The 25,594-nt window shown below is 39.5% G+C and overlaps 1 protein-coding gene across 3 annotated transcripts in view; it reads right to left on the bottom strand.

Annotated features, from left to right (window-relative positions):
- Nucleotides 1–445: 445 nt before the first annotated feature.
- atp11a (ATPase phospholipid transporting 11A) overlaps nucleotides 446–25,594 on the bottom strand; it is a 45,695-nt gene continuing 20,546 nt past the window's right edge. The window contains exons 2-31 of one of the 3 annotated variants that reach the window (XM_078243380.1): nucleotides 24,642–24,764; nucleotides 24,217–24,306; nucleotides 23,524–23,604; nucleotides 23,280–23,387; nucleotides 22,762–22,890; nucleotides 22,494–22,597; nucleotides 22,348–22,395; nucleotides 21,943–22,007; nucleotides 21,745–21,826; nucleotides 20,616–20,766; nucleotides 20,332–20,529; nucleotides 19,558–19,671; nucleotides 19,068–19,127; nucleotides 18,767–18,933; nucleotides 18,539–18,610; nucleotides 17,729–17,802; nucleotides 17,526–17,629; nucleotides 16,421–16,602; nucleotides 15,738–15,989; nucleotides 15,336–15,513; nucleotides 14,995–15,097; nucleotides 14,610–14,755; nucleotides 13,644–13,703; nucleotides 13,402–13,529; nucleotides 12,348–12,483; nucleotides 8,441–8,506; nucleotides 8,169–8,272; nucleotides 7,812–7,977; nucleotides 6,088–6,202; nucleotides 4,704–4,793 (exon numbers count right to left, since the gene is read on the bottom strand). In XM_078243380.1, coding sequence (XP_078099506.1) covers nucleotides 6,113–6,202; nucleotides 7,812–7,977; nucleotides 8,169–8,272; nucleotides 8,441–8,506; nucleotides 12,348–12,483; nucleotides 13,402–13,529; nucleotides 13,644–13,703; nucleotides 14,610–14,755; nucleotides 14,995–15,097; nucleotides 15,336–15,513; nucleotides 15,738–15,989; nucleotides 16,421–16,602; nucleotides 17,526–17,629; nucleotides 17,729–17,802; nucleotides 18,539–18,610; nucleotides 18,767–18,933; nucleotides 19,068–19,127; nucleotides 19,558–19,671; nucleotides 20,332–20,529; nucleotides 20,616–20,766; nucleotides 21,745–21,826; nucleotides 21,943–22,007; nucleotides 22,348–22,395; nucleotides 22,494–22,597; nucleotides 22,762–22,890; nucleotides 23,280–23,387; nucleotides 23,524–23,604; nucleotides 24,217–24,306; nucleotides 24,642–24,764 — 3,381 coding nt within the window. In that variant the 3' untranslated portion in view covers nucleotides 4,704–4,793; nucleotides 6,088–6,112. Of the gene's footprint in view, nucleotides 4,794–6,087; nucleotides 6,203–7,811; nucleotides 7,978–8,168; nucleotides 8,273–8,440; nucleotides 8,507–12,347; nucleotides 12,484–13,401; nucleotides 13,530–13,643; nucleotides 13,704–14,609; nucleotides 14,756–14,994; nucleotides 15,098–15,335; nucleotides 15,514–15,737; nucleotides 15,990–16,420; nucleotides 16,603–17,525; nucleotides 17,630–17,728; nucleotides 17,803–18,538; nucleotides 18,611–18,766; nucleotides 18,934–19,067; nucleotides 19,128–19,557; nucleotides 19,672–20,331; nucleotides 20,530–20,615; nucleotides 20,767–21,744; nucleotides 21,827–21,942; nucleotides 22,008–22,347; nucleotides 22,396–22,493; nucleotides 22,598–22,761; nucleotides 22,891–23,279; nucleotides 23,388–23,523; nucleotides 23,605–24,216; nucleotides 24,307–24,641; nucleotides 24,765–25,594 lie in introns of all 3 variants that reach the window. The other 2 variants (XM_078243381.1, XM_078243379.1) reach the window with 2 other exon arrangements.

The following is a 25,594-nucleotide window of genomic DNA, read 5'->3' as shown; positions in this document are numbered from 1 at the left end:
TGCCAGCTGTGGAGGAGAGAACGTGGAGATCAGTGCAGATGAGAAGCGAAAAGGATGAAGAGAATCCAATCGATTCAAAACCTCCATCCTAATCTTGTTGACGTCCTTAGATGGTGCAGACGGCAGCCCTGGAGCAACTTTGGAGAACACATTGAATCTAAAATTTGTACCTTTTAACCATTTCCAAAGTGTCACTCACACAACTGGTAGTTTAGTTTGAGCAGCATATACAAGCACAGGTTGGTTTGATGCTCTAAACCACTCATTAAATATAATTTTGATTGTATCTCATCAGCTTCAAATATTTGGAAACTCTTCAGGTGCGTTTGATTTGTCAACTCAGATCTTTAAAAAGGACTCAGAAAGGTCTAAAACATCAGAAATACTCTACTGCATCCATGTGGCTGATGCATGAAATGCAGCTGCAAATAACCACTAAAACATATGACATTATTTCAGGTTTTTATATTTACTTTCAAGTAAATGTACAGTTGTTTGCCATTGATAGCTACAGAAAGGTTGGCAAAAATCCACAAGTAAATCTCGATATGACTGATAAAAACTGCATATAAAAAGACCCAAAAACTGTACATCAATTAACATAACTACATTTATATATTGTATATACTGTATCTGCGTGTACAGCGATTTATAGATACTGTTGGTTATGAGAAATATAACACTATGCAATAATACATTGTTAAAGAAGGATGACATTCTGTTCGAAGGCTGTCCGTTTAGCTGTGGTCTTGAAAGATCAGGACAGTTAGGGCAAGAGCGATTGTTACAGTAAGACCTTAAATCCACCAATAATGGCTCTGAAAGTTTCTACAGCAAAGTGTCAAACATCAGACAAGACAGTTCAGTGCAGGGGTGTATCTGAGCTAACACCAAAGAGAATTAACAGAAATCTCTTATTTAAAAAATAAAATAAAAAAAGCATTAAAGCTATGCATATATACATGTCCAATATTTTTGTTTCAACTCAGTTTGGTTGTTCTAATACTCGTCTACATACATCAAGCACTGTCTCCAGAGCGTAAAAAAGGTTACATGATCTCTATCATACATACAAAAAACACTACAGTTGATGTGGATATTTTTTGTAATTCATTAATTAATTAATATGAATTCCAGTTTAGATTCAAATAATAATAATAATAATAATAATAATATCCCACAATACAGGATTTTGTAGATTTGTGTGTGGATAAAAGAGAAACCTTAATTTCCAAGAAGTGATTCTCAATTGTGATGGACAATTGTAATGCTTATTTACTCTTACATGGCTAGTGCTCTGAGGCTATGTTGGTTGCAATGGGTCATTTACATGCAAGGCAATATTTCAACTTGAAGTATCTAGCCATGCAGATAGTTTTAGTTTTGTTCTGCCCAGGTTCTGAGATATCAGTCTCTGAGATTTCTTTCTCCACCCCGATATTCCACAGACACAACAAAATTGGGACTACTGCTTTTGTAGAAAGTAGTTCCAATCTGCATGGCCAGATACTACTAGGAGGTGAGTAAGAAAATAGGTTATTATATTATTGTTTTGCAAATGAAGTTTAGAGACAAATTCTGTGGATTTTACCACAGAATCCGACAGTATAAGAACCCCTTTGCTTTACTGTTACTTTTATATAAATATTAAAATAGAAAACCAGAATTTTTTTAAGTTAAATTCAAAGGAAATGTACACACACACAAAAATCAGTTTGTAACATTGATCAATCAAACAGAGCTCTTCAAGTTTTCGATCATTGAAATAAAGTTAAAGACAACATCACATCAGACTGATATATTTCGTGCTCTGAGACCCTCACTTACTCTTAATTTGGGAAAGAGGACTTATATACACACACACACACACACACACACACACAACACATAATAGAAAACAATAAAAATATCATTTCAGAGACAGATGCCCTCCTGGATATATATAAAACATTTGGAATATAAACAATAAAAAACATGAAAACGTGAATCATTGAATGTGTTGGTGCAATAAGTAAGTAATTTGTTCATTGATCATGTATTACTTGTATTATTTCAGTGTTGTTTGTTCCAAATAAGTCTTCTTGGACAGTATATGAATGTAAAACAGATTTTTACATTCACCTTTTCGCTCACGTATCCATTCTCTCAGTCACTCCTGAGTCATGCATCCTTTCATCCATCATCTGCGGTGCTTTTGTGCGATCCAAATGCCTATTATTAATGGTAAATTTACCATAAAGCAAGCAAAGACAGTTCAGCAGAGAGAGAAACTACCACAAGGCACCTAATGTAAAGCAGCTAAAAGTATCTCTAACAGCAACAAGGCTTTGGTTCATAGAAGTACTATTAAAAGTAGTAGAAAAAATAATTTGTACTCCGTCTCACATTGATAGATGGATATATGGATGAATGTCCGAGAAGATGCAGAAAGGGACACACGAGAGGATGATCAGACGGGTGGAGGCGGCTCTCACAGAGATAGGAAAACTTCCACATCAGCATCACGTCACCAGAAAAGGAATGAGAGAAGGACAGGAAGAGAGAGACAGCTAGAAAGAAAGTCAGAGAGGATAAATGTTGAAGCAGGAAAGTGTGAGACAGAATTTAAGGACTGCACTGCAAAGGCTCTTTTCAAGGTAGAGAATCTCATTGGACTTTTGTAACAATAAGGCGTTTAAGAGCAACACTGAGCTATTAGATGCTGTAAACTAAAATACATGAATAGGTATGCATGTCTGATACTCACATTTCCTTTGGGTGCATGAAGTACCATTTTTTATCTTATGTTATACCTCTAGAAACAGTTTGACATTTGGGGAAATGTTTTATTGTATTGACAAAGCCAGAGCTAGTCGTTTCCTCCGGTTTCCAGTCTTTATGCTAAGCTAAGCTAACCAGCTGCTGTCTCCAACTTCATACTGTGTTCTCATCAATAAATGGCTGTGTTAAATAATCAAATCTCAGAAAAACGGCATATTAATTTATTTAAGGCATCAAGTAGTTTGGGGCACTTGATAGAATCATTTTGTTGTGTTATGATGATTTCAATGCGGACATGTTTCGTATGTTAACTTTTAAGGTGCTTTGAGGAAAGTGAACGTAAAAAAAGTAAAAATCAAAGCTCTCAAAGCTTGACAACTGACATGCACCCAAGGTTTTACACATATTAAGAGGGCTGCATTTTACTACAGTCATCATTTTTATTTTCCTTAAAGACGTCCACTAAATTTCATACTCTTTTTATTTAAAGTGTTTTACAGAACCATGAGTGTGTACATTGACCCATAGATCACACACTTCACCTAGCACTGCAGTGTATCCATCAGCTGTTGTCTAAAAGACGTCATATTGTCTGTGTCTTTGGTAAAAACTCTCTATGGAAGATAATGTAGTATTTACCATGTGGCATTAAGGCATTGAGAAACAGCTGGGAAGCCATAATATAGCTATTTCTACCATCTATCTCTTTCTAAGCCATATAAAAATGTGGTCTTTGCATATACAGTAGCATTATAGATACATTTAAGAAGGTCTACAGTTAAAGTGCTTTAGAGACAAAAAGACAGAAGGGGATCCTGCAGAAATGAATGCAACACACAAACAACTGCACAGAGATACACACATTTGTTCCACCAATTACTCTAGACTACCTAAATTTGAGTTTGAAAGCGTAAGTGTTGGACGTGCAGCTAAATTCGGTCTCTTTCTTTCTTTAAGACATAACAAACACTGACTAATGAAACAGGAAAGAAGACCAACTCTCCAACACTTAGGCTTTACTGCTCTACTACACTCCTCCTTACAATGTTGTAGAGAGTCCTAGGGAGTATTTCGCGATAATATGTTTGCACACAGGCAACACCAGTTAGTCCTGTAAAGGGAAAGAACAGATAAAGAGAGAGAGAGAGATGGTAGGGATGAAGAACAGAAAATATCTACGTTTAATAAGCACTGTTACTGTCTTCATCATCATCAGCAGCAGCACAATCACAACACATCATAATTGTTTTTCAAAAAGTCATATAAATCCTTTAAATTGGAGTAAAGTACACTTCAGCTGCCAGCTATCAAAGGCAGGCAGATGTAAAGGGCCAGTGCACATTTTTTCAGTGATTTAAGAAAGTCTGTTTGTTCTGACATCGATACGCTGAGCCCTTTGCACGTTGTAGCGGTGAGGGAGGCCCTGTGGATGGAGTCCTTACCAAAGCTGTCCCAGAGTGCTTTGTGCCATATTTGGCTGCTGACTTGAGACCACTTGTGACGATCACTTTTATTGTAATCCCTTTCAGATGGATTATAGATACCTGCTATTAGCATCACAGTCTGTTATTTGACTCCAGTAACATAAATAATTTAGTTTCAGTTACTTTTGTGTAACTTTACTTTGCAGTGACCTGGTCAGCTTCTGGACCAATTTATCAAATTACTCCTTCGTTCAGTTCAACTCTAAATGGATGCCATTATATCCGATATTAGAATAGAAGAATATAAAAACACTAGACGGAAATAAATTAAACTGAGGTCTCTGGCCCCGCCCCGTTGTAGGTGCGTCCCTGCTTTGAGTGGTGGGAGCCATCTGCGAATCGGAGGAGGGGGGTGAAGGTGCTGTAGTCTGGCGTTCTTTGCCAGCGTGTGAACATGATTTTTTTGGTAAAGGGTTCAGACCTTCGAGGGTTTGGGGCGTTCCTTTCGTTGCCCGAGCCTCGCCGGTGGCTGCCAGCCTTGGATGGCGCGTGAAGAGACGCCAGGGGGGTAAACTCGGACAGCTGGCCCTTGTAGAGTTTATCAGCATTCTGTGTTAATGTATAAAGAGGGAGGAAAAGGAGACAGAGAGGGAGACACAAAGTAAAACCAGAGAAGAAAACATGTTTACTGTGCCGTAGAGGGCTCTCCGAGAGCAGGAGGAGGAGACATTGTTATCCCAGATGGCCAGAATTTAAACTGTGGATATTAGTTTTCTAGGTTTTCGTGGTTTGGGCTAGGTCGTAGTTCCAATGAATACAAATATTAGTGCTCCAGTATAGAATTATATCTTGGGCAATATAGTATGTTTCCATTATTATTAGTTTTCTAAGTTTCCATGGTTTTGGCTTGGTCGTAGTTCCAATAAATGGAAATATTAGTGCTACAATATAGAATGGTATCTTGGGCAATACAGTATGTTTCCAACTTTGTCACGTTGTAACAGGAAAGAGCTTTCCCCACACTGATGCCACCAAGCGAGGCCGATAAAGAAACGTTTTTCCCAGCTCAGTAAAGTTGCATCTGCATGTTGACAACATCAGTACTTGCTGTATTAAGTTATTTTTCTGGCTGCTTTACAAGCTAACTAAGCCAAAAGCCAATTTCTATCAGGGGTAACAGGTCTGACTCTTCTTACGCTACAGCAGATATTTCGGAGTAGAGATTAAAGCATGAAGGTTAAGGCTAAAAGGGACAAAGAAAAAAAAAAAGAAAAAAGCTTTCCTCTGGCAGTAACCTGAACCTGGACACAATTCTGCCTCAGCAGACAATTCAATTATGTATTAAATGTAATTAATAAAGTATTGCATTGTCTTTAATCTGATTGGCCAGCTGTGATGATAATATCCTGTCCATCCTGTTCAGACACGAGGAATGCAACCCAAGAAAATGTAGTGCATATACAAGAATATGTAAATAAATACTGTAACGCCATACAACACCATTAAAAGAACCAGACCAAACCATGCAAATGAAACCTGACTAATAAACATGCATAAATGTTCAGCCCCACTGTGTGCCAAGTCTTCTGGCTCTGCAGCAAGGATGAAAAGTGTCACGAGAGGGCGCCAGAGCTCCATGTAAAACAGGATGCAAGCGGTTTATACGATACCTGGAGGATTTTTGGATCATCGAACTTTTAAGACCCTCACAAAAGACACACACTCACTCACCCACCCATTGTTAGTCAGGTACAACTCTCAAAAGTCAAATCTGTGAAACCACACACCACTACAAAGTAAACCCCATCACTGCAGGATGTTAACATCACCCACCGTTACCCAGTCTCTCTCACACACACACACACACACACACACACACACACACACACACACACACACGTACGTGTGTTTTACCGTGCTGAAGCCCTCTAGGTTTCTGTGACAGCTACTCCATCTAGTAAGGAGTCAGAACTCTGGTAGGTCAGGGCCTTCTCAGACCCTCTATTATCCCTCAAACGCTGTGGACACACACACACACACACGCAAACACACACACACATACATTCAAAGACAAACACATTAAAGGTCTACCACATACACATCACAACACACACAGTCTAACCTAAGTGGTACAAAATATTGCTTTCTAAAACAAAGTCATGAAGGTCACACATCACACTCTACATACGCTGCATTTACACTTCAAGCAGAGGAACCAAACTATGCCTGTGTAAATCCAGATGTAGATGCACTGGCATGCAATGACACGGTTTGACAAAATATTTACTTCATGCAAAACTGTAGCAGGGAGAAAGTAACAGGATACAAAAAAGGAAAATGGAGAGAAAGAGGGATTCTACACAAGTTAGAGACAGGAGGAAAGGCAGAGGGTCACCTCTATGAGGGCTGGGTTAGAAACTGATTCTGCTGGAAGTCTGAGACAGCATAAAGATGGTGGAGGGCTCGGAGGCAATGCACCGACGCTTATTCTGCCACGGTGGAGAACCAGAGTGAGGAAGAGAGGAGGAAGGGAAGAACCAGCAGGTCAGAGGGAGGAGTGAACAGGGAGAGGGAAGAGATAAAGCTTTGAAGATCAGTCAGATCTTTCAAAATGCCACATGATCAAATAATGCAAAAGTTCACATTTACAGACAATCATTCGAGAACATAAAGCCTGTCTCAGAGGATCAGAAATATAACCACAGTCATAAGGAAGGTTAAAAGTTAAGGACATGTAGGAAGAAATATATTTAGTTGTTCGGGTCATTAGGAGGTGAAAGTTCAAACCTCACTGCAAACAGTTTGAAAACAAACACATCTGCGAGGCTACACATTATTGTACGCATCTGCTACAACCCAGAAAGGTAATGTAACTACAGCAACTGATCAAACCATCAAATACAGTATAATGATTCAGGCTTGGTTGAAATTCCCCAGCTACCCACGTACTGCACCTGCACCTAAAATAACAATAGTGCTGTTCTTTTCAATAGCTCCCCTGTCAATAGACTCCAGAGCCTGGGGGAGCAGAAAAGCCACTCTTAGCCTCTGTAGACGAGTGCAATAATAGTTATGATGGCTGCATTTCTAACTTTCCATTAACAAAATATTCTGAGTGTTTAAAGTCTCTATTGAACTTTTCTGATTTAGAAATAAAGGAGCACTGCACACAGAGACAGCGGCATACAGACTTACATCCAACAGAGTAGGGACATAGCCAAAGCCAGCATACATCTGCTGACCCACAGGCATCAGTTAGACATTTGACACGCTGCATTATTTACAGTTGATAAAAGTATTATATGGTTGTCTAGAAAGCTTCAAACAGAAAATGATTTAGACCACTTTCAGCAAATGTTACTCGAAAATATTGAGATGTCTAAAAGTATTTGATATATGAAACACAAGCAGAGGGTGCTGTTCTACTTGTGTGAACTGAGCTTGAAGGATAAGATTTTGATTAGAATAATTATAATAATTATTCCAAAATAATTTCATTACATTTGACAAATATGTATTTAGGTTTACACAGAGCACTCTTATACAATGATGGTTGCAATTCTTAGTACTTTCCCAGTTGATTGGTGTCAAATGCATACTTAACAGCATGTCCGTGTATGAACCTACCTGTATGCGTTCAGTCGTGGTGGGCCACAGCGCCCTCCAGATTACCTTCTTCACCACATCTGGCAGCAGACTGGCTGTTATCAGAAGGATTATGCTGAGCCAGGCCGGACCACTGGACAACATCTGCATGAACACATAGTACATCCTCTGGTAGTTGAGGAAAGGCCTGATGGAGGAGAAGAGAGGGGAGGGGAGGAGAGGATAATTATATTATATTATAGAAATAGAAATAGTTCATTCATTAGCTTTTTAGGTTTCAGGCTTTTACATACTGTAAAGATCATGCCAACAAAAACATAGGAAATACACTCCAAAACATTATCTTTAGAGTTCAACTGAATTCTTTTCAAAGCTTACCAGATGATTCCTCCCCACAGCAGAGAGAATACCACAAAGAATATCAGTGATCCCCAGATGACAAAATGGTTGATCCAAGTCCAGTAATGAGTATCTAGAACCAACTACAAGACAGAGGTGAGAGATGAGAGAGCAAACCTTCGACCTGTTAAATGTTGTAGCTCACGTTAATATTACCAGTGGGTGCTTAATCCAGCTTCGCTTGGGTGCTTCTGTGAATGCAGATACTGTGCAGATTGAACGCGTGTGTCTGTATGTGTATATGTGCTTACCTTGAATGTAACAGTGAAGACTAGCACAGTGAAGACCAGCGTCCCAAATGTCCAGTTTCCAAACATCTGCAGCAGCAAAATGACAACAGATGCTGTTAGTGACACATTTTAAATGAAAAGATTTCTGTTTTTTTTTTGTTGTTTTTTTAATAAAATGATATTTAAATGCCATTCATTTCAAAGTAAATGCACTCAGGTCATTTGAGATTACTCTACAGGCCTGGCGTTAATATGGTACACTGATAAACTTAAGTGCGCATATTCAATCAGGAATCAATCAATCAAACAGATGGCAGAGTGACTGATGGATGGGAAACAAGAGAGATGAGTTGATGTGCTGCATGTCAACCTGATAGGAAAACATTTTAAATGTGCTACGTGAACCATTTTATAAAAGCACAAATAATAATTATTTATGTAAATTTGAAACAAAGAATGCCAACATGAAGCAAGGCAGCTTCTCCACTGCAAATTATACTGAAGCTAGATTTGGAAGGAAACTTTTTTTTGTGTTGCTTTACAGCAAAAAGGTGAAAGACATTATTGCAACTTAACTTTTGCTAAAAAGCTTTGTTAATTTCTGGGAGTGGCAGATAGTGAAAGAGCAATATACCAATATATTTCAGCTAAAGAGACAATTATTTAAAAGGCTCTCTGCTCTGCTGTTTATGGGAAATGTAGTCTTAATTATTAACAACATAGCTCCCAATGCTATTGACAGAATAAGACAGATCTGTTTGCTAGCAGTCCTCTTTACAATAATAATACAGAGGTGTTATCCCATAATAATCCTGACAGAATGACATTAAGATGACGATGGCCATAGGATTAAAGGCTAGCCCTAAAAGTTTATTTCTTGAAAATTCATGGTAGTAAGAAAATCATCTTGTCCTAACTTCATTTCATAATTCGGTCATTTAGACTTTCACCCAGGCTTAACTTTGCACTCTTCGGCTACTAACATGCAAGACACATTATAAAATATTACATGTTCATTTTTGCTGTTGTTTCCTTAAATGTGTTAAAAACCATGACAATGAATGATAGATGTGATACATGAATAAATGAAGTTAAAAAAAAGACATTAAGAAAGTATGAAAAGATAGAATTAAGCCTTTTTAATGGCACCTGAATGTGTGGTGGTTGTAATGTTGATGTGATCGTGACAAATGCAGTGATAAGTTCTAACCCAGACTGTGGTCACATTATAAGCTATCCTAAGTGCCAAGACAAAGCCAATGGGCCTCAAAATGTTTGGTGTTATAGAATTACAGAGATATCATAACAACGAGACGTTTGTTTGGTCCTGAATTTGGGCAAGAGAGGAAATACTTGATTTCAAAAATCATAGACATAAGTAAAGTCCATTACCTAGGGAAGGTATTAACCAAGACAATTTTAATGTGACCTGTTTTTGTTTATTAGTTTGCTGATAGAGCAAAATTATGCCATATTATGATTTATCACAAAATATATTATAAATATTATTGTCTACTAGATGGTGAATTCACACAGGATGTCTGAATGAATACTGACACTTGATAATAGAGTTTGGTCCATCTACCAGGACCCTTCCAAAAAATGTTGATGTCTAACCTACTGTACATTCTAGTTAACATTTACTCCACACATGTCAGTGTTTTTTTTACCAGCATGAACATCAGCAAAATCACTTTTGAGAATACCAATCTGATAATGAAAGACCGTTGCTTTTCTATGCAGCTGTTCACATCCGCAAATGCACTTTTTACTTTCAGTAAACATAAATTAAGCTTCAGAACATCACTACCAGCGTCTTTGCATTCTGTTCGGTCCTGATGGTGTCCCGCCTCTGTTATTTCTTTACAAATATGCCTATAAATAGTCCTGATGGCTCAGAGAGTAACCGCAAAGTAATGACAATGTTCTTCTGCTCTAGAAAGGAGCTCCATCAACTCCAAGAGAATTAGATTAGAAAGATGGCTAAATGTCATGTAATAGGAATAGGAGTGTAACTATCTTTCTATATTTATTTTTCCACTGTTTTTAACTGTCCACACACACACTAGGGTTGCACGATATTAACAAAATGTGATATTGCGATATCGATTATGAATATTGCGATAGATATTAATTTAGATATTTTTAAACATGTAAAATTACAAAAGTTATGGGAAAACGCATCAAAATAGATTCATAACAACTAAACAAGTGTTCTTACAACACAAGGTTTATTTCAACTGACTGTCATATTGGACTGGTCCAACATGAATGAATGAATAAATAAATAAATAAATAAATAAATAAGGACCATGTCTACAGAACAGGACATGTTTCACTGGTTGGACAGTATAAAATAAATAAATAAATAGAACAGGACACAACTTTTCTTTCTCTTCTCTGATTCGTTCCATTTTGTTGTCCATTTCTTCACTCACACTGTCACTCTGTCAAAATATGCACACACGTGGTACGCGCCATAGGGTTTGTCACGTAGTGGACCCGAGCGCTGACGTGCACTAACATGTGCAAGTGGCACGGTAACTGGCCAATGAAACATGATCATTATAGCGTTTCAAGCGGGCTCTAAATCGAACAAAACCAAGCCACACAGCCAACGGACGGGACGCAGCGCTCCACAAAATATTCTGGGGTCCGGCATTTTGGCCCCACAAAGCTGTCGGGACCCCACAAGTATACTGGACTCCCGGTTTTTGGACCCCACGAATGTACACACACACACACACACACACACACACACACAAAGATGTTTGATCACCAAATTGACACCTGGACAGATAAGCATGGGTCACTACACAAAAGCCTACAGTTGATGTGTCTACAGCAAGCACTAAGGGCTGGTCATGAGATGAACGGTGAATGGACGATGAGTGGTTTGGTATCAGGCTTTGTGATGGGACCAAACAGGGAATTGGAAACTGAAACTGACAGAGTGACAGGGACAGGCTTACCATCTGTGTGTTGGTTGTCATTAGCTGGGAGGAGGAAAGAGAAGCAAAAAGAAAAAGCAACACAAAGGTAAGAGGAGAGGAAGAAGAAGAGGAGAAGGCCAGAAGAAAAAAATCATAATAAAATAAAACAACAGTTTTGTAGCTGAAGAAGAATAAAAATTCAATGCATAAAAAAAAAAAAAAGAAAAGTTAAATCAAGCAACTCAAAGCAGTCCGAAAAGGTTTCTGGAAGAGTAATGCTGCTTGAAAATTAGATTAAACAAAAAGAGAAACACAGAGGAAGATGGAACCTGCCATGCGGTCGCGTCTTGGATGTGAATGAGAGAACGTCTATCAGCTGCACTGACACTGCTTTTTTTAATTGATCTTTAACTGAAGTCAAAGGTATGTTTTCACTGTTAATTTAACCTACCACTATATAACCACTTTCAGTTTTGAGTTACAATAAATATAAAAAATAAAAAGCTAAAAGCCAAAAATAAATCTCTCAGATGCATCATATTATTAACAAATCCATCAAAGCAACTCTGTGTCTTTCAATAAAGGCTGCAGTTAAAACACATGAACCTGGGTATTAAAAAAAGAATACACTGGGATTTAAACCACAAATACCCTTGGTTCATGTGCATTAATAAACTTAAAACCTCCCCAAAAGACAAATGACAAGCAGCAAATTATAAATGTGTTTTGTAGAGAACTGCAGCACAACAGGTATGGACCTGCAGAGAATATGCAAATTGACAAAGTCTAATAATAGGAAATCAAAAACAAAATGTGCAGCCAACAATTTGATATATATTTAAACGTCAGACATTCATGGGTTTCTATTACAAACTACAAACTACTGTACTAAAAAAAAAAAAAAAGGTGGTGGTGCTTATTACTTTGAAAGATGTACCATAAATCTGCTCCAAAACTGAATTAAAAAGGAGCTGTCTCTGACACATGGATGTTACCTGTCCATTGCTGGTGAAGGTGGTGTTGTCAAACAGGAAGTAGGCACCAAAGAACATCACAATGGCATCATACACACCCAGGATAGTCCAATATAAAAAGATGGGCCACCGCAGCAGAGAGTTCTTAGCAATATCTCTGACAAGACAAACACAAGATGATAGTACTGTAAATGACTCATGTTGACCATTTCTCCTATGAGCAATTACACAGTTACTGATCAATACTACATTAGCTGCCTTTGGGAAGACCTTAACCAGAAATGACCATAATGAGATATTTTAATTTGATTTTGTTTCCATGTGCAATTATTCATGAATACGTCACTGATACAGATGCCCTATACAAACACTAAAATACTAAATGACTTGAGAACATGTACATATGTGCCTTTTGTTTGTGACAAAAGACAATTTTGAGAGTCATACGAGGAGAAAAGGAAGAATGAGAATATAAATGTGTAGTCTAATCATGTGAAACCTCAAGTTTTCTATTTGGAAGTATTTTAGCTATGACCAAACTGAACCCAACTAAATCAAGTTAAAGAGGGAGGGGTTCTGCCCTCTGAGGCCTAATCTAAAATGTACTGAGCAGTCCTGTACTGAGTCTTCTTTGCATGGATGTAAAATCAATAGAAAATGTTTGTGCCTACGGTTTTTTATTCAAATGAAGTTAGTGTACTCTTTTGCTTTTGAAAATACTTAATCTTCAGCTGTTACTTTGTATGTAAACATTCCAATGGAGGGTAATATAACTGAGAACGTCTGAAATGTTTCTTTTGCTTATGAGGCTGAAGTAGACCCTGTGCTTGTTGGGGACATTTCTGGCAATTAGATTCAATTATGGGCTGGAGTAGACTGAATCCCTGGGATCTAGATCTAGATCTTATATAGACATGTTACAGGAGGTTGGACTTCAAGCTGGACTGTTTGCAACTCCTCATTTTCACAACCAAACACAATTCTGTCCAACTTTTGTCTGGGAAGTTTGCAGAGGCAGCAGGTAACAGTTTTACATCACACATACAGTATACACACACTAGATATCGACACCAACCTATAGAGAGATGGGTCCTTCTTTAGGATGTCCATGTTAATGTGCTGCTCTATGAGACTGTAGAGCAGAATGGGCAGCGAGGTGAAGCTGATGTTGTACAGAGTCAAGTAGGCTGTATCATACAGTGGCTGGCGAGAGACGGGTAGAGAGAATTTAAGCTTTTTAGTTATTCGTTTTGTTTATTTTGAGTGTGTGTGTGTGTGTGTGTGTGTGTGTGTGTGTGTGTGTGTGTGTGTATATACCTGTTGTGAGAAGCCACAGAAGAACTGGTAGAGGAACTGGGGGAAGATGAAACAGACATTCTGGAAGAAAGTAAACAAATGAAACAAATGAGAGAAGAAAAGCCGGCAGTAGGTCAGGAGTTGCAGAAGTGATTAAAAGTGTTGTTTTGTTTGTTTGTTTGTTGCAAATTCTTGCTGAAGCTTGCAGACATTAAAAAACATGCAACTTAAAGGATATATTTGGCTATTCTTACTAAGTTTACCGTAATAAGTTTTAAAAGGTCCCATGGCATGACATTTTCACTTTATGATGTTTTTTAACATGAATATGAGTTCCCCCAGCCTGCCTATGGTCCCCCAGTGGCTAGAAATGGTGATGGGTGTAAACCGAGCCCTGGGTATCCTGCTCTGCCTTTGAGAAAATGAAAGTTCAGATGGGCCGATCTGGAATCTGCTCCTTATGAGGTCATAAGGAGGGAGGTTACCTCCCCTTTCTCTGCTTTGCCCACCCAGAGAATTTGGCCCACCCATGAGAGAGAGACATCATGGCTTTCAAACGAGCAAAGTGGCAGTTGGTCAAGGCCACACCCCCCCTCTCCACCTTGCCCCCCCCCCTCTCCTCCTCAATAGCTACAGACACAGAAATGGCACATACTAAGGAAAGCTCATTGTGGTACTGGCTCTAGAGGCTGTAATTCTGCACCAAGGCTGAATTTAGGGAAAGAGACTTCAGATACAGTATTAGGGGACCACTATGGTCGATATAAAAGCATCTAAAGAGAACCATGTCATGGGACCTTTAATGTAAATGTGTACAAAAGTCTTATCCCAAAAAAAACAAAAAAACTAGAAACTAAATCTAAGTAACAGAAAATTGCAATTAGGTTACAGCCTCATAATAAAAAATACTCTGAAGAAGTAAAAATGGAAATGTATATACAGTATATAAACTACAAACACTGTACATGAAATGAGCAGACAGACTACCTTGTAGAAGAAGTATTGCACAAGTTCAGAGATGCGTATGTAGTAATAGTGTCCATGGACAAGCAGCATTTTCTTGAGATGTTTGAACTTTGGGATGGCGTAGTCACTGTTCCTCACTGCCTGACGACCCTCCTTACCCATGATACCTAAAGAGGCCGAAAAAGGATACATTTCATACATGTCGGTGGAAGGTATCACTATTAGGTTTATGTTAACCTTTCCAGTTATGTCTTAAACATGAGGGACTGTGTGTAAAAAGTGCTTCTATTCTTTCACTGTACATCTGATGTGGATGGAAATAAAGGCAGAGTGAGTTGTGGAAGATGTTAATATGACATATCATTTTGTAGCGTGTTAGTTACGTAGTGAAACAGACAAAACTAACCGATGCCAACATGGGCCTCAAGGATCATGCTGACATCGTTAGCTCCGTCTCCAATGGCCAGCGTGATCGGGTGCTCCTTGGAGGCTTTGATCAGCTTCACAATCTAGAAATACAACAAAAGTGGTATCATACCTTTAACTCTAAACAAAACATAACTCAACTCCCAAAACATAACTTTAACAGCTTAACGGATCAGCATAAAGCATCCCTCCAGGTGTAGACTTATATCTCACTTTAAATCCATATTGAGTCTTAGTGATATACGTGAAAACCATCATACTCATTCAGATTGACGTCTGTCAAAAAAGGAATACAGGTGCAGTCCACAGCAGTCTTGGTACCTGTGCTTTCTGGAGTGGCGCCATTCGACAGCAGAGCACGGCGCTGCAGTTGCGGCAGATTTCTAGGAAGATCTCTTTGTAGTTCCCTGAAATCGAGTCCTCCTGGGTGGGCCTCATCACCGCAGAGAGAGTGGCTCCATCGATGATCAGACCAAAGTCAGTACAGTCACCTGATAAACTGGACAAACAGAAGACCTGTAAAATACAGGACAGCTTCACCGTACTTCATTCAGCTACAACAAAACACTTTTGTTTATTGTTGACTGATTGCAACATAGATAGAAAAAACCCACTTGAATTAAAAAATGGATCAGAAAAAATACTATTCAGCTTCTTCTCATTTTAAAGTATTTGAAGCATGTCAAGCTGGTAGTCTAACAGACACACACAGACACACACTACCTAGAGAAGGTGTCCCTGGTCATGCCTCCGTGTTGCCTCAGGACGGTCCTGCTCAGGTCAAACAGGACATCGTGAAGGCTCTGCTCCTCAGTACGTTTGGTGGTCAGCTCCAAGATCTGGGTATTGCGGCGAAACAGCTTGCTGGCATAGCAGGTTGCAGCCGCTGTCTCCATCTTATCACCGGTCAGCACCCACACCTTCATACCTGCCTTGTGGAGAGACTCAATGGTGTCCGCTGCTTTTTCCTGGAGCCTGTAGGGAAGCAAAGTAGGAAAACACAGACCAAGAAAGAGAGTACGTATTAATGAGGGGTAGGAGAATATAACACAGAAACAACAGAGCCATACAGTATAACAACACTTGAATCATTTGCATTGTCTTTCTTAAAGGATGAGCTGACTTGCAATGCCCTCTGGGTTATCCAATCCCTTTGAAGCCTACACTGTAATTGCTTCAGAGGGTTGAACTGCCTCTTGCCCTCACTCAGTTACGCTCCCGCAGAAGTGGGGCAGCACTTGTCATGCCAGCAGCACGCACAGAATAAAGAGTTAGTGCTTTTGAAGTGCAGACATTTCGATTCAAAAAGAGCAAGCATACAGTAACACCTGAGTGGTTATAATAGACAGAAAGACTACATTTCTATATATTTGGCTGCAAAATTGCCCTTAGAAGAGATCGTCCACCTGTCCTCCACAGCAGTGGCTCCCAACAGTATCAGGTCTTTCTCGATGATGTCGTAGGCCTCGGCTAGTCGTTTGTCTCGGTCCTGTAGTGCCAACTTGGCCCCGTTAAGCAGGTGGCAAACCTCCTGGTACTGTTCGGGACTCAGAGGCCGATAGGCAACACAAAGTGTCCTCAGACCCTCCTAGGAGAGGAGAGATTCAAACAGGGTTAGACTGGTATATCAAGGTCTTTCTCCAATGGCCTTCTTTTTACATGTTCCATCTGAAACATGCCGTTTGTGCCCCAGATTCTAAACAAACAGCAAAATACAGATATTTGCTTGAGTTTGGACTCTGAATGTGAGTGTATGGTGTGTGGGCAGCAACTGCTCTTTTCATTTGAACCTCACCAGTACGCCCACCATAGATGTTTCCACTGAAAGCTACGATTTATCTACAGCTGCAACCACGACAAGTGCGGTCTTACTGACCTGGTTTCCACTACAGGTTCAATTCACTTTATTTAGTTCACCTTTATGGGTTATGCATTTTGGGAGTTATTATATAATGAAGTTATGCAGTTAAGTGCTTTACTGCTGCACACTTCCCCTCTTGTCTACTTGTGTTGTTTATATTCTTCATTTCCAAGGAGAAGTTCTAATAATCAAATGTGGGTGTATAAAGAGAACAACAATTACGATTACAATAAAACACATCTTGTGACCTTATGGCTTTTTTTTTCAGTGTCCCATGCAATGTATAATTAATGTAAGTGTTTTAGGGTTGAGTAATGAGATTATGAAATACATATTAATTGTTAACAGCTGACGAGAAAAACGGACAGGGCATGGTATGTCTATTAGAAGCCATACTAGACCCTCAGTGGATAAATACAGAACTGTTCGATGGAAGTGGGCCATGCTCCAGTGATTGACTTCCTGTGGTAACCACGGCAACTGTGGAGACCACTGAAGTAACACAATCTTTAAAACTCTCACAATGTGAATCATGTGAATAATGCTCCAATAAAAAAATACTTTCTGTAGTTTTATGAAACGAGTGAAATGAGTGAATGACAAATATTATGCGTGTGTGTGTGTGTGTGTGTGTGTGTGTGTGTTCTCACCACTGCGTTGTGCTCCACCCGAGCTCTAACCTGATCCACTTTGCCTGATATAACCCTGGGGAAGATGGAGGAGTCTGCGCCTTTACAGAACAGATAGAGCTCACCTGCTCACACACAAAAAAGAACAGAAAAGTGTGTAAGAAATAAGCCATACACATGAACCTAAACATATACATGCATATTAACAGTATGAAATGCCTTACCAGAGCTGGACCTGACAATGACGCTCATCCTCCGTCTGACTGAGTCAAATGTCAAAACCTCCAGCAGCTCAAACCTACAAAAATCAACAACATTGAAATGATCTTGTACATTCATTCAAATTAAGGAAAGCATTGACACTAGCAGGCTGAAATGACCAGTAGAGTGCAGTAAAGAAACAGCTTTATTTGAGCTGATATGGTCAATTAAAATATGCCGGATTGTCAGGAATGGCTCGAAACATCTGTAATCAAAGTCTTACATAAACCTTTAAAAATCCTACTTCATGAACTCAAACAGAGATTATCTGATCATCACTTTGAAAGCTGAACACCCTTTTCAGAGGTAGTTATCAGCCAACAATTATCTCTTTTCATCACCGTTCTAAATTTAAACTCATAGCTGGAAGCCTGCTGGTTTCAGCAGTTACTGGGCTACTCCCACTTGTTGCTGTAGTGACATCATTTTACAGTAATGCACTTTCAGTTCAGATCAACTCTATCTCTGCTCGGTTTTCATACACTGGCCATTAAAACCAAGTATGGTAACATGCTGCAACGAAACTGTCTGGGTCCAAAATGGTTAACAAAAATTAGTAAATGCCCTCATTTTACTTTTAGAGAAATTACCAAGATGAATATTCTAATCAGAGGTGTGTGGTAAATAAACACAAATTACATACATAACAACAATAATAATAAGGAATGCTGTATGCGGTATAAATAACTTCTACAATAACTAAAAAGCCTATAGAAGAATTGTTGCTGAGGCTTTAAGAGATAAACAACATTGTTTTAAAGGGACACACTCACCTCTCAATCTCATCCTCCCTGTTCAAGATCTCCATGTGACTGTCCTTGAGTCTCAGATAGGTGAAACCGAGCCTGCGGCACAGAGCAAAGCACCTTTAATGGGAATAGAGTGACTGAACTGAATGTGTATATTTGAAAAATGCTCTGTGTGCGCAGATGGCTTTATTTGCAATTCAACAGTCCGATTATCATTGTGAGTGTGTGTGTGTGTGTGTGTGTGCGTGCCACCTTTTCATGCCCTCCACCAGCGCCACCTCGTCTGGAGATGAGGAGATGTAGAAGGAAGTGGACTTGCCCTGGTGGATGCCATGCTTGATCCCATCCACTGTCTCCTCCTCCTTCACCTGCACCGTGTGGCACAAACACAGTGCCCGGAAAAACAGCTCCTCGTGCTCCTGTGGTGGACGGAAAACACAGTGTTACCCAAATGCACACCCAAATGCACACACACACACACACACACACACACACACACACACACACACGCACGCACACACACAGGCCACACACACAGAGAGGCTATGCTCACCCTGGCCCCAGGACCTGGCGATGTGTCGATCATGTCCATACCTGTTGCACCAGGCATTACCTAGCAACAACACAAATTAAGCACATTTAAATAGGATGATATTGACATAAACATAGGACATTTTGATGGTCTAAAATATAGTATACATGTATAGTCAATGATATTAAAATGCCCTAAAAGAGCGAGAAAACCACAAAGGTGTGATGTGCTGTGTAGTGAGCCAGTGGCTATATTTTATTAATATCGTGCATGAGATTAAGCATAAAAGTTAATTCTTAACCTTGTAAACAGTAGTTTCTTGCTGTCTTGAGAGTGTGAGATGCGGTTGAAAGCTCCAGAAAAAACCTATCACAAAAATCTGTGTGTGCTGGTGGAAACAGTCATTATAGTGTGGGGTGCCTAGTCTTTGTAGGTTTCATTAATCTTAAAGTTTATTGGTCAGAAATAAAGATATGTGAGCAAATAAAAAGTCCATCCATCAGGTTGTTACCTGTCCGTTACAGATAGCATGAGGTACATAAACGTGTCCGTCCACACAGCACTCAATGAACTCCATGTTGTTCTCTGTCAGAGTCCCTGTCTTGTCTGTAAACACATACTCCACCTGGAAAGAGAGTAGGAAATGAGTTACAGCATAAGTCTCTATGCAACTTCTCTGTACAGTAGTGGTGGGCGGATCGATGCAAATATCGATACCAACGTTGGTATTTGTTGATATTGATCAATACCAGTGTTATGAGATCAATACTTTAGTTTTAGTTTCTCTCCACTGTTGCGGTTTCATAAGAGAGGCGACCTGGCTGTCTGTGTAAGTGCTGCTACTGTGAGGAGCTACTGAGCATGGCACACTTTTCTCCTCCTCCCCCCTCTTGTGATTTGATGTTGTACCATCATGTGACTCAGCGGCACCAGGCAAACAAGCAAGCAAGCAGGACAGAGACGGAGCAGAAGAATGGCAGAGAGGAAGAGGAGCACTGTGTAGCTATATTTTCAGGCCAAAAATGAAACAACGGCAAGCTGTATAATTTGTAAAAAGGCTGTAAGATACAGTGTTAACACAACAAATGTATACAAGCGTATGAAAATTCTGTCCCGAGTGATGATGCATCCACCTAATTTATTAAAAAGTGTCGGTATCGGCGATACTGGCCCTGTATTTACTTGGTATTGGATTGATTCCAAATTTTGCAGTATCGCACACCATTACTGTACAGTACAGAAACGTTTGCTTTTATGTCAGCCTGTTCAAAGTGTTCTTTGCTACCTGTCCCAGCTCCTCGTTCAGGTCCGACGTGTTGACCACGGCTCTCTCTCCTAGCTCCTTGTCAAACATTTCATCATCCCACATGATGAAATAGGAGCCCAGGAACTTCTGCATCTCCACAGTGACGTACATGGAGACAGGGATGATGTAGTTGAAAAGAACCATGAAGGCCAAGAAGTCTGTGAATGCCCTGATCACCTGAGGAAGAGGAGGAGGAGGGGATGAAGAATTCTTCTATTTTTATTTTTTTTTTCAGATTGAGGGAATGTAATTAACAGACTCACGATGTGTCTCTGTCTCTCTGTTTCTGTCCTGTCGTTGTACCAGGGCTCGTCTCTGTTGGGGTCGGCCTGCCACGCATATTTCAGCACCGTGTTGATGAGTGCCTTGCCGATGAGAATGCACAGGTAGACCACCAGGTAGGCATTCATTGACCTGCAGGGAGAGACAACGAGGGGCGTTTTATATCTGGACATTTGGTGTTATTTATATTTCCAGAAACTTCTATACATTTCCTAAATAAAATGTATACTTTTACTCCACTACATTAACCCTAAGCATCTTAGTTACTCGTTACTACAAAAAGAAGACATTTTGGGAAAAAGCAGGTTTGGCAAATCATTATTCCTAAATTGCCAAGATAATGCATGCTCCATTCCAGTTGGTGACCTAATGCCTGTTTGTTGCCAAGCAGCAAAAAAAAAAAAACATAGGCCAAAACTAAAGAGGAAGAGGAGGAGGAGGCATAATGACTGATAGTGTCATGGAAGCACCTGGTGCAGGCTCTGCCGCCATGGTAACAGACGATGACCACCCCGACGACAGTGGTGATGAAGATAACGTTACACACCTTTGGCCATAAAGTTCATAATCAGTTTTTTTTTTTTTTACTTTTACTTCTAATACTTAAGTACATTTAATACCAGAAAATTACTTTTATTAGTTAAGTACAGTAAATATCAGATACTTTAAGACTTTTACTCAAGTAATATTCTAAAAGGAGACTTTAACTTCTACCAAAGTCATTTTCTGGTAAGATACTTGTACTTTTACTTAAGTATTGCTTTCAAGTACTTTATACAAGACTGTTAGAAATACTCATATAAAAGGGAACAGCTGACACAAGGCATTTATTCCGAGCCAAGTACATTTTGGCAAAAGGAAGACAAATGCAATTCCAGTGAGTTAATCAGGCCCACACTGTTACCAAGTGTAAATGTAATCCACCTACAGTCATTCATATCTACAAGCCATCTGGATAGAAGACACACGTCAATGCCAGATGGAAAGAAAGAGATCCACTCCGCGCAGTGAATTGATGGATGGGTAAAAAATATAAATGATTATCAAAGTCAGTGTTTAGTTTGACAATTTATAATATGTCAATGAAAAGGAAAGAGAGAGAGAGCCTACTTTTCCACTGCGGACCGTTTCTGAGTCTTGGACTGGTAGTTAAGAGCCATCTTGGTTTCCATGCCAGTGTAGATGGCAACCGCTAAAAGGGAGGCAGACAACATCTTAACTCAAGGTCCATTTACTAGCTTTTTCTAGTTTGACAAAAAAAAGATCTAAACTTTTTCTAGCACATTAGTCAATTTCAGGTGATATTACCATATATGTGTGCAGTGTTCTTGAGTGTGGCTCCTCGGAGCAGCAGGTTCTCTGCTCCTAAAGGCCTGCAAAATTAAAAAGAAATCTAATTAAAATCAAGCCCCTGCTCAGAGACGTAAAAAATAAACAAATTCAAACTAATTTAGACAAAATGACATTCCTATTTTAATACCATCGCAAACAAAAGAACTAAGGGAATCAAAGTAACAGGAATACTCAAATATAGAAAAGAATAACCTTTCCAAAACTTCTCAGGGGAGAGAGTACTTTGACTAAATATGATACAACAATTGGTGGACTGATTTAGAGTTTACAGTGGTATTTTGGAAAAATCTACTTTGATCTTCACTGGAGAAAATTTGACCATATTCCTGGACCTGGAGCATTTTTACGGCTTTGGGTTACCTGGCCACTGGCTCATTGTCCATGTAGATGTTGATACGGCCAACGAATCTGTGCAGGACAGACGTAACAGGAAAGACATGTTTCAAATATTTATTTGTCAAGACAGTGTTTTTCAGTTGTGTGCGTGTATAGTGCGTTGTACTGACTTGTACAGGTCCGGCTGTGGTTGTTCACATTCTATAGTAGCGTGGATGGTGTCTACCTCCTCCTCTGTGTTGTAAGCTTTGGTGTCCTGAACTGCATAGTATGTCTAGGAACGAGAGAACGGATGGGTGAATGAAAAGAGACCAAATTAGACCTTTGCAATGAAAACTGGCAGCCTTAACTTGAAGAAGTAAATCAAATATTCAGGTTGGATAAAGTGAACTAACTGGCCTGTACTTATATAGCACACACATACTGTACAGTACACACCTTGTGGCTGCTCTCTCCGTCCAGACTGGCTGTAGTAACATAGCAGGTCCCATCATCTCGAGATGTGGAAAGAAGGATGAGGTCGCAGGGAAAAGTCTCATTTTCTTTCATCAAGATGACATCTCCAACCTGAGACAGAAAAAAAAAAAGGCATCTTATTTTTATTTTCAGAAATGCCTCTGGCATGCCTAGATGTAGTGTCTTCAAGGATGGCATGTCACATCCTATTTCTACTAATGCAGTTAAGCAAACCTTCTGCTTTACCACCTGTAAAACTTCAGTTCAGCCAACAGTCACAAACGGTCACATTCTTTCACAGGACATTTGATCCTTCAGCAGATCCTCTGCATCTGTTATTTAAGCTGCAATTTCACTCTGTATACATTACATAACATACAGTACTACAACAGACTTCAAAAGCTGAATTACACACACAAACACACGATTTATCTCTTGACACACACACACACACACACACACACACACACACACACACACCCACCCCCACACACACCCACCCTGAGCTTGCGACTTTGTTTGCAGACCACTTTCCCGTTCTCCACCACGTGGACGGGACACTGGTTGATAGCGTTGTCTGCTTTGTGTCTCAACCAGTCCTCATAACCCTGAAAGAGGAAAACAGAGACGGAGAGGGTGGGATGTAAAGGTGTTGTGATGAAGCGTGTGTTTGTGGTTTTGCTAATGGTGTAGTGTTTAAGGTCAATATCTAATCGAAGCAAAGTGAAAACCTTTGGCTCTCACCTGTTTAATGGCTGTGACTGTGATAACAAAGAAAAGCGGCAGCCCGCTGGTGATAGGACTGGTGGGAGTGTCGATGATCAACTGAAGTGACACACAAAGACAGAGAGAATTAAATGACGGACATGGATTTAGGTCAGAATAATGCATCAAAATGACAGACAGCTTTAAAAAAAGGTGCACTAAGTAATATCTGACCCATACAGGCCTCGACAGGGAGGAAATTAGAAGTACAAAAATATTAATGGCCCTAATCTCCTTCTACACTCGCAAACAAATAATGGTTCTTTTAATTACATTAAGTGACATTTTATTGCGGCAGTTCTTTTTTGTCTTTATGTAAAAATCTTCCTTGAATTATGTGAAAACGTTTTTTTAATATTTGTTTTGCAGGTTCTTCCTACTTGATTCTTGCCAAATTGTATATAACAGGTCACTCACAATACATAAAATCAGGCCATTAATTAAAGACATTTTAGCATGATGGTTTCTTTTTTACTGTAGAACTATTATAGTATTTTAACAAAATGAGTAGCACAGGATCCTGGTGGGGAAAACTAAACCACTATTGTTGTGCCCCCGTGTATAGCAGCATACTGTAGAAGCATGTTTTGTAGAAACGAAAGCAGTGAAAAGACAGAAAAACATTTAAAATGGCTGTAATTTATGTAAACACAAACAGAAAAACGCTTTTACCTGAACCAGAAATATGATGAGAAAGTAGAAGTTGGCGACTCTTCTGAACTGCTCAAACATATTCTTCGGGACGAAGTTCAGAAATGTGTACTGGGAAGACATGAGACAGTTCAGTCAAACAAATCATCGAGTGTCAGTGTTCAAATCCCAGCACACTGTTATCACTAGCTAGCCATGTCAAATCCGAGGTATAATAATATAAATATTGAGACCATCTTATCTTTAAAATACAATATCCACTCTTCTAAAATCACCAAATCATCATCTAAAGTCTTATTACCAAGAAAAACTAAGTCACACAATAAAAGACAAGTTTGTTGCTTTCTATCATGTATTTTTGTTAGTATCTATGTATCCAGTATCAGTATCTATGCTACTTCAGCGTGTTTTGATCTTTGTGTGTATGCGTGGGTGTTTTCGCTGACCTTGGAGGAGACTATTCTGTTGTCGGGGAATCTTTGTTGTATAAAGGCTTCTGTTCCTGGAGGAGGCTCCTTGTGTCCAATGAAAATCGTCCTGCTGTCCACCCAGTTCTCCTCACCAACACACTGCAGGGAGGAAAATGAAAGGTTTGAGTGTGCACAGGAGCATACACGTTACTCTGTGTTTGTGTAATGTCAGTTTTCATTTTAAATAATTACGTAGGCGATATGCAGTATGGGTCAGTGGGTAAAGCTTTGCATTGACACTGCCAAGCTCCGTAAAGCTAAATAAAACATCCAACATCTGTACAATCAAACATAATTTGCCATTTGTATTGGACTCCCAAATGTAACTAGGTTTCAATGGGAGATAAATAAATGTGTGATGACCCTATACACTCACACACAAACTCACTCTCTCACACACTAACATAATACTGTGTGACACACTGAAACAGATTACAGAAAGTCAGAATGAATGAGTAATTTATCCTCCATGAATGAGAACTTTTGTTACCACGGTTACATGGACCCGCATGTGACTCAGACTGGAATGGCGCACACACACACACACACACACACACACACACACACACACATTTATGGAAGAGCAATGAAAGGAAGTGAAGAGAAAATTGAAAGCAAGGGGAAATTGATGTTCGAACAACAATTTGACAGCATATTTTGACAGCATATCATCCCTACTTCCCTGTCTTCATTGCCCTCTTCTTTACCTTTTGAAAGGCCAGTGTTGAAGCTGTATTGAAACTGAACCAACATCACATCCATCCTATCAGAGAGGGGCCGTACGAACTGACTGATATCTGATTTACAGTAAAGGAGGAGATGAAAACCAGATGCAGCATGGACCAGCATGGACAGCTTGCCAACTTTGTCGCCCACACAGTTACTGTTCCTCCTCTTCTCTCCCACCTGCCTGCTCCGTCTGTTCACCT

The sequence above is a fragment of the Sander vitreus genome, chromosome 24 (assembly GCF_031162955.1).
Source record: "Sander vitreus isolate 19-12246 chromosome 24, sanVit1, whole genome shotgun sequence".
Lineage (NCBI taxonomy): Eukaryota > Metazoa > Chordata > Actinopteri > Perciformes > Percidae > Sander > Sander vitreus.
Note: the sequence above shows the minus strand (reverse complement) of the source record. Positions and strands in the feature narration are given on the sequence as shown.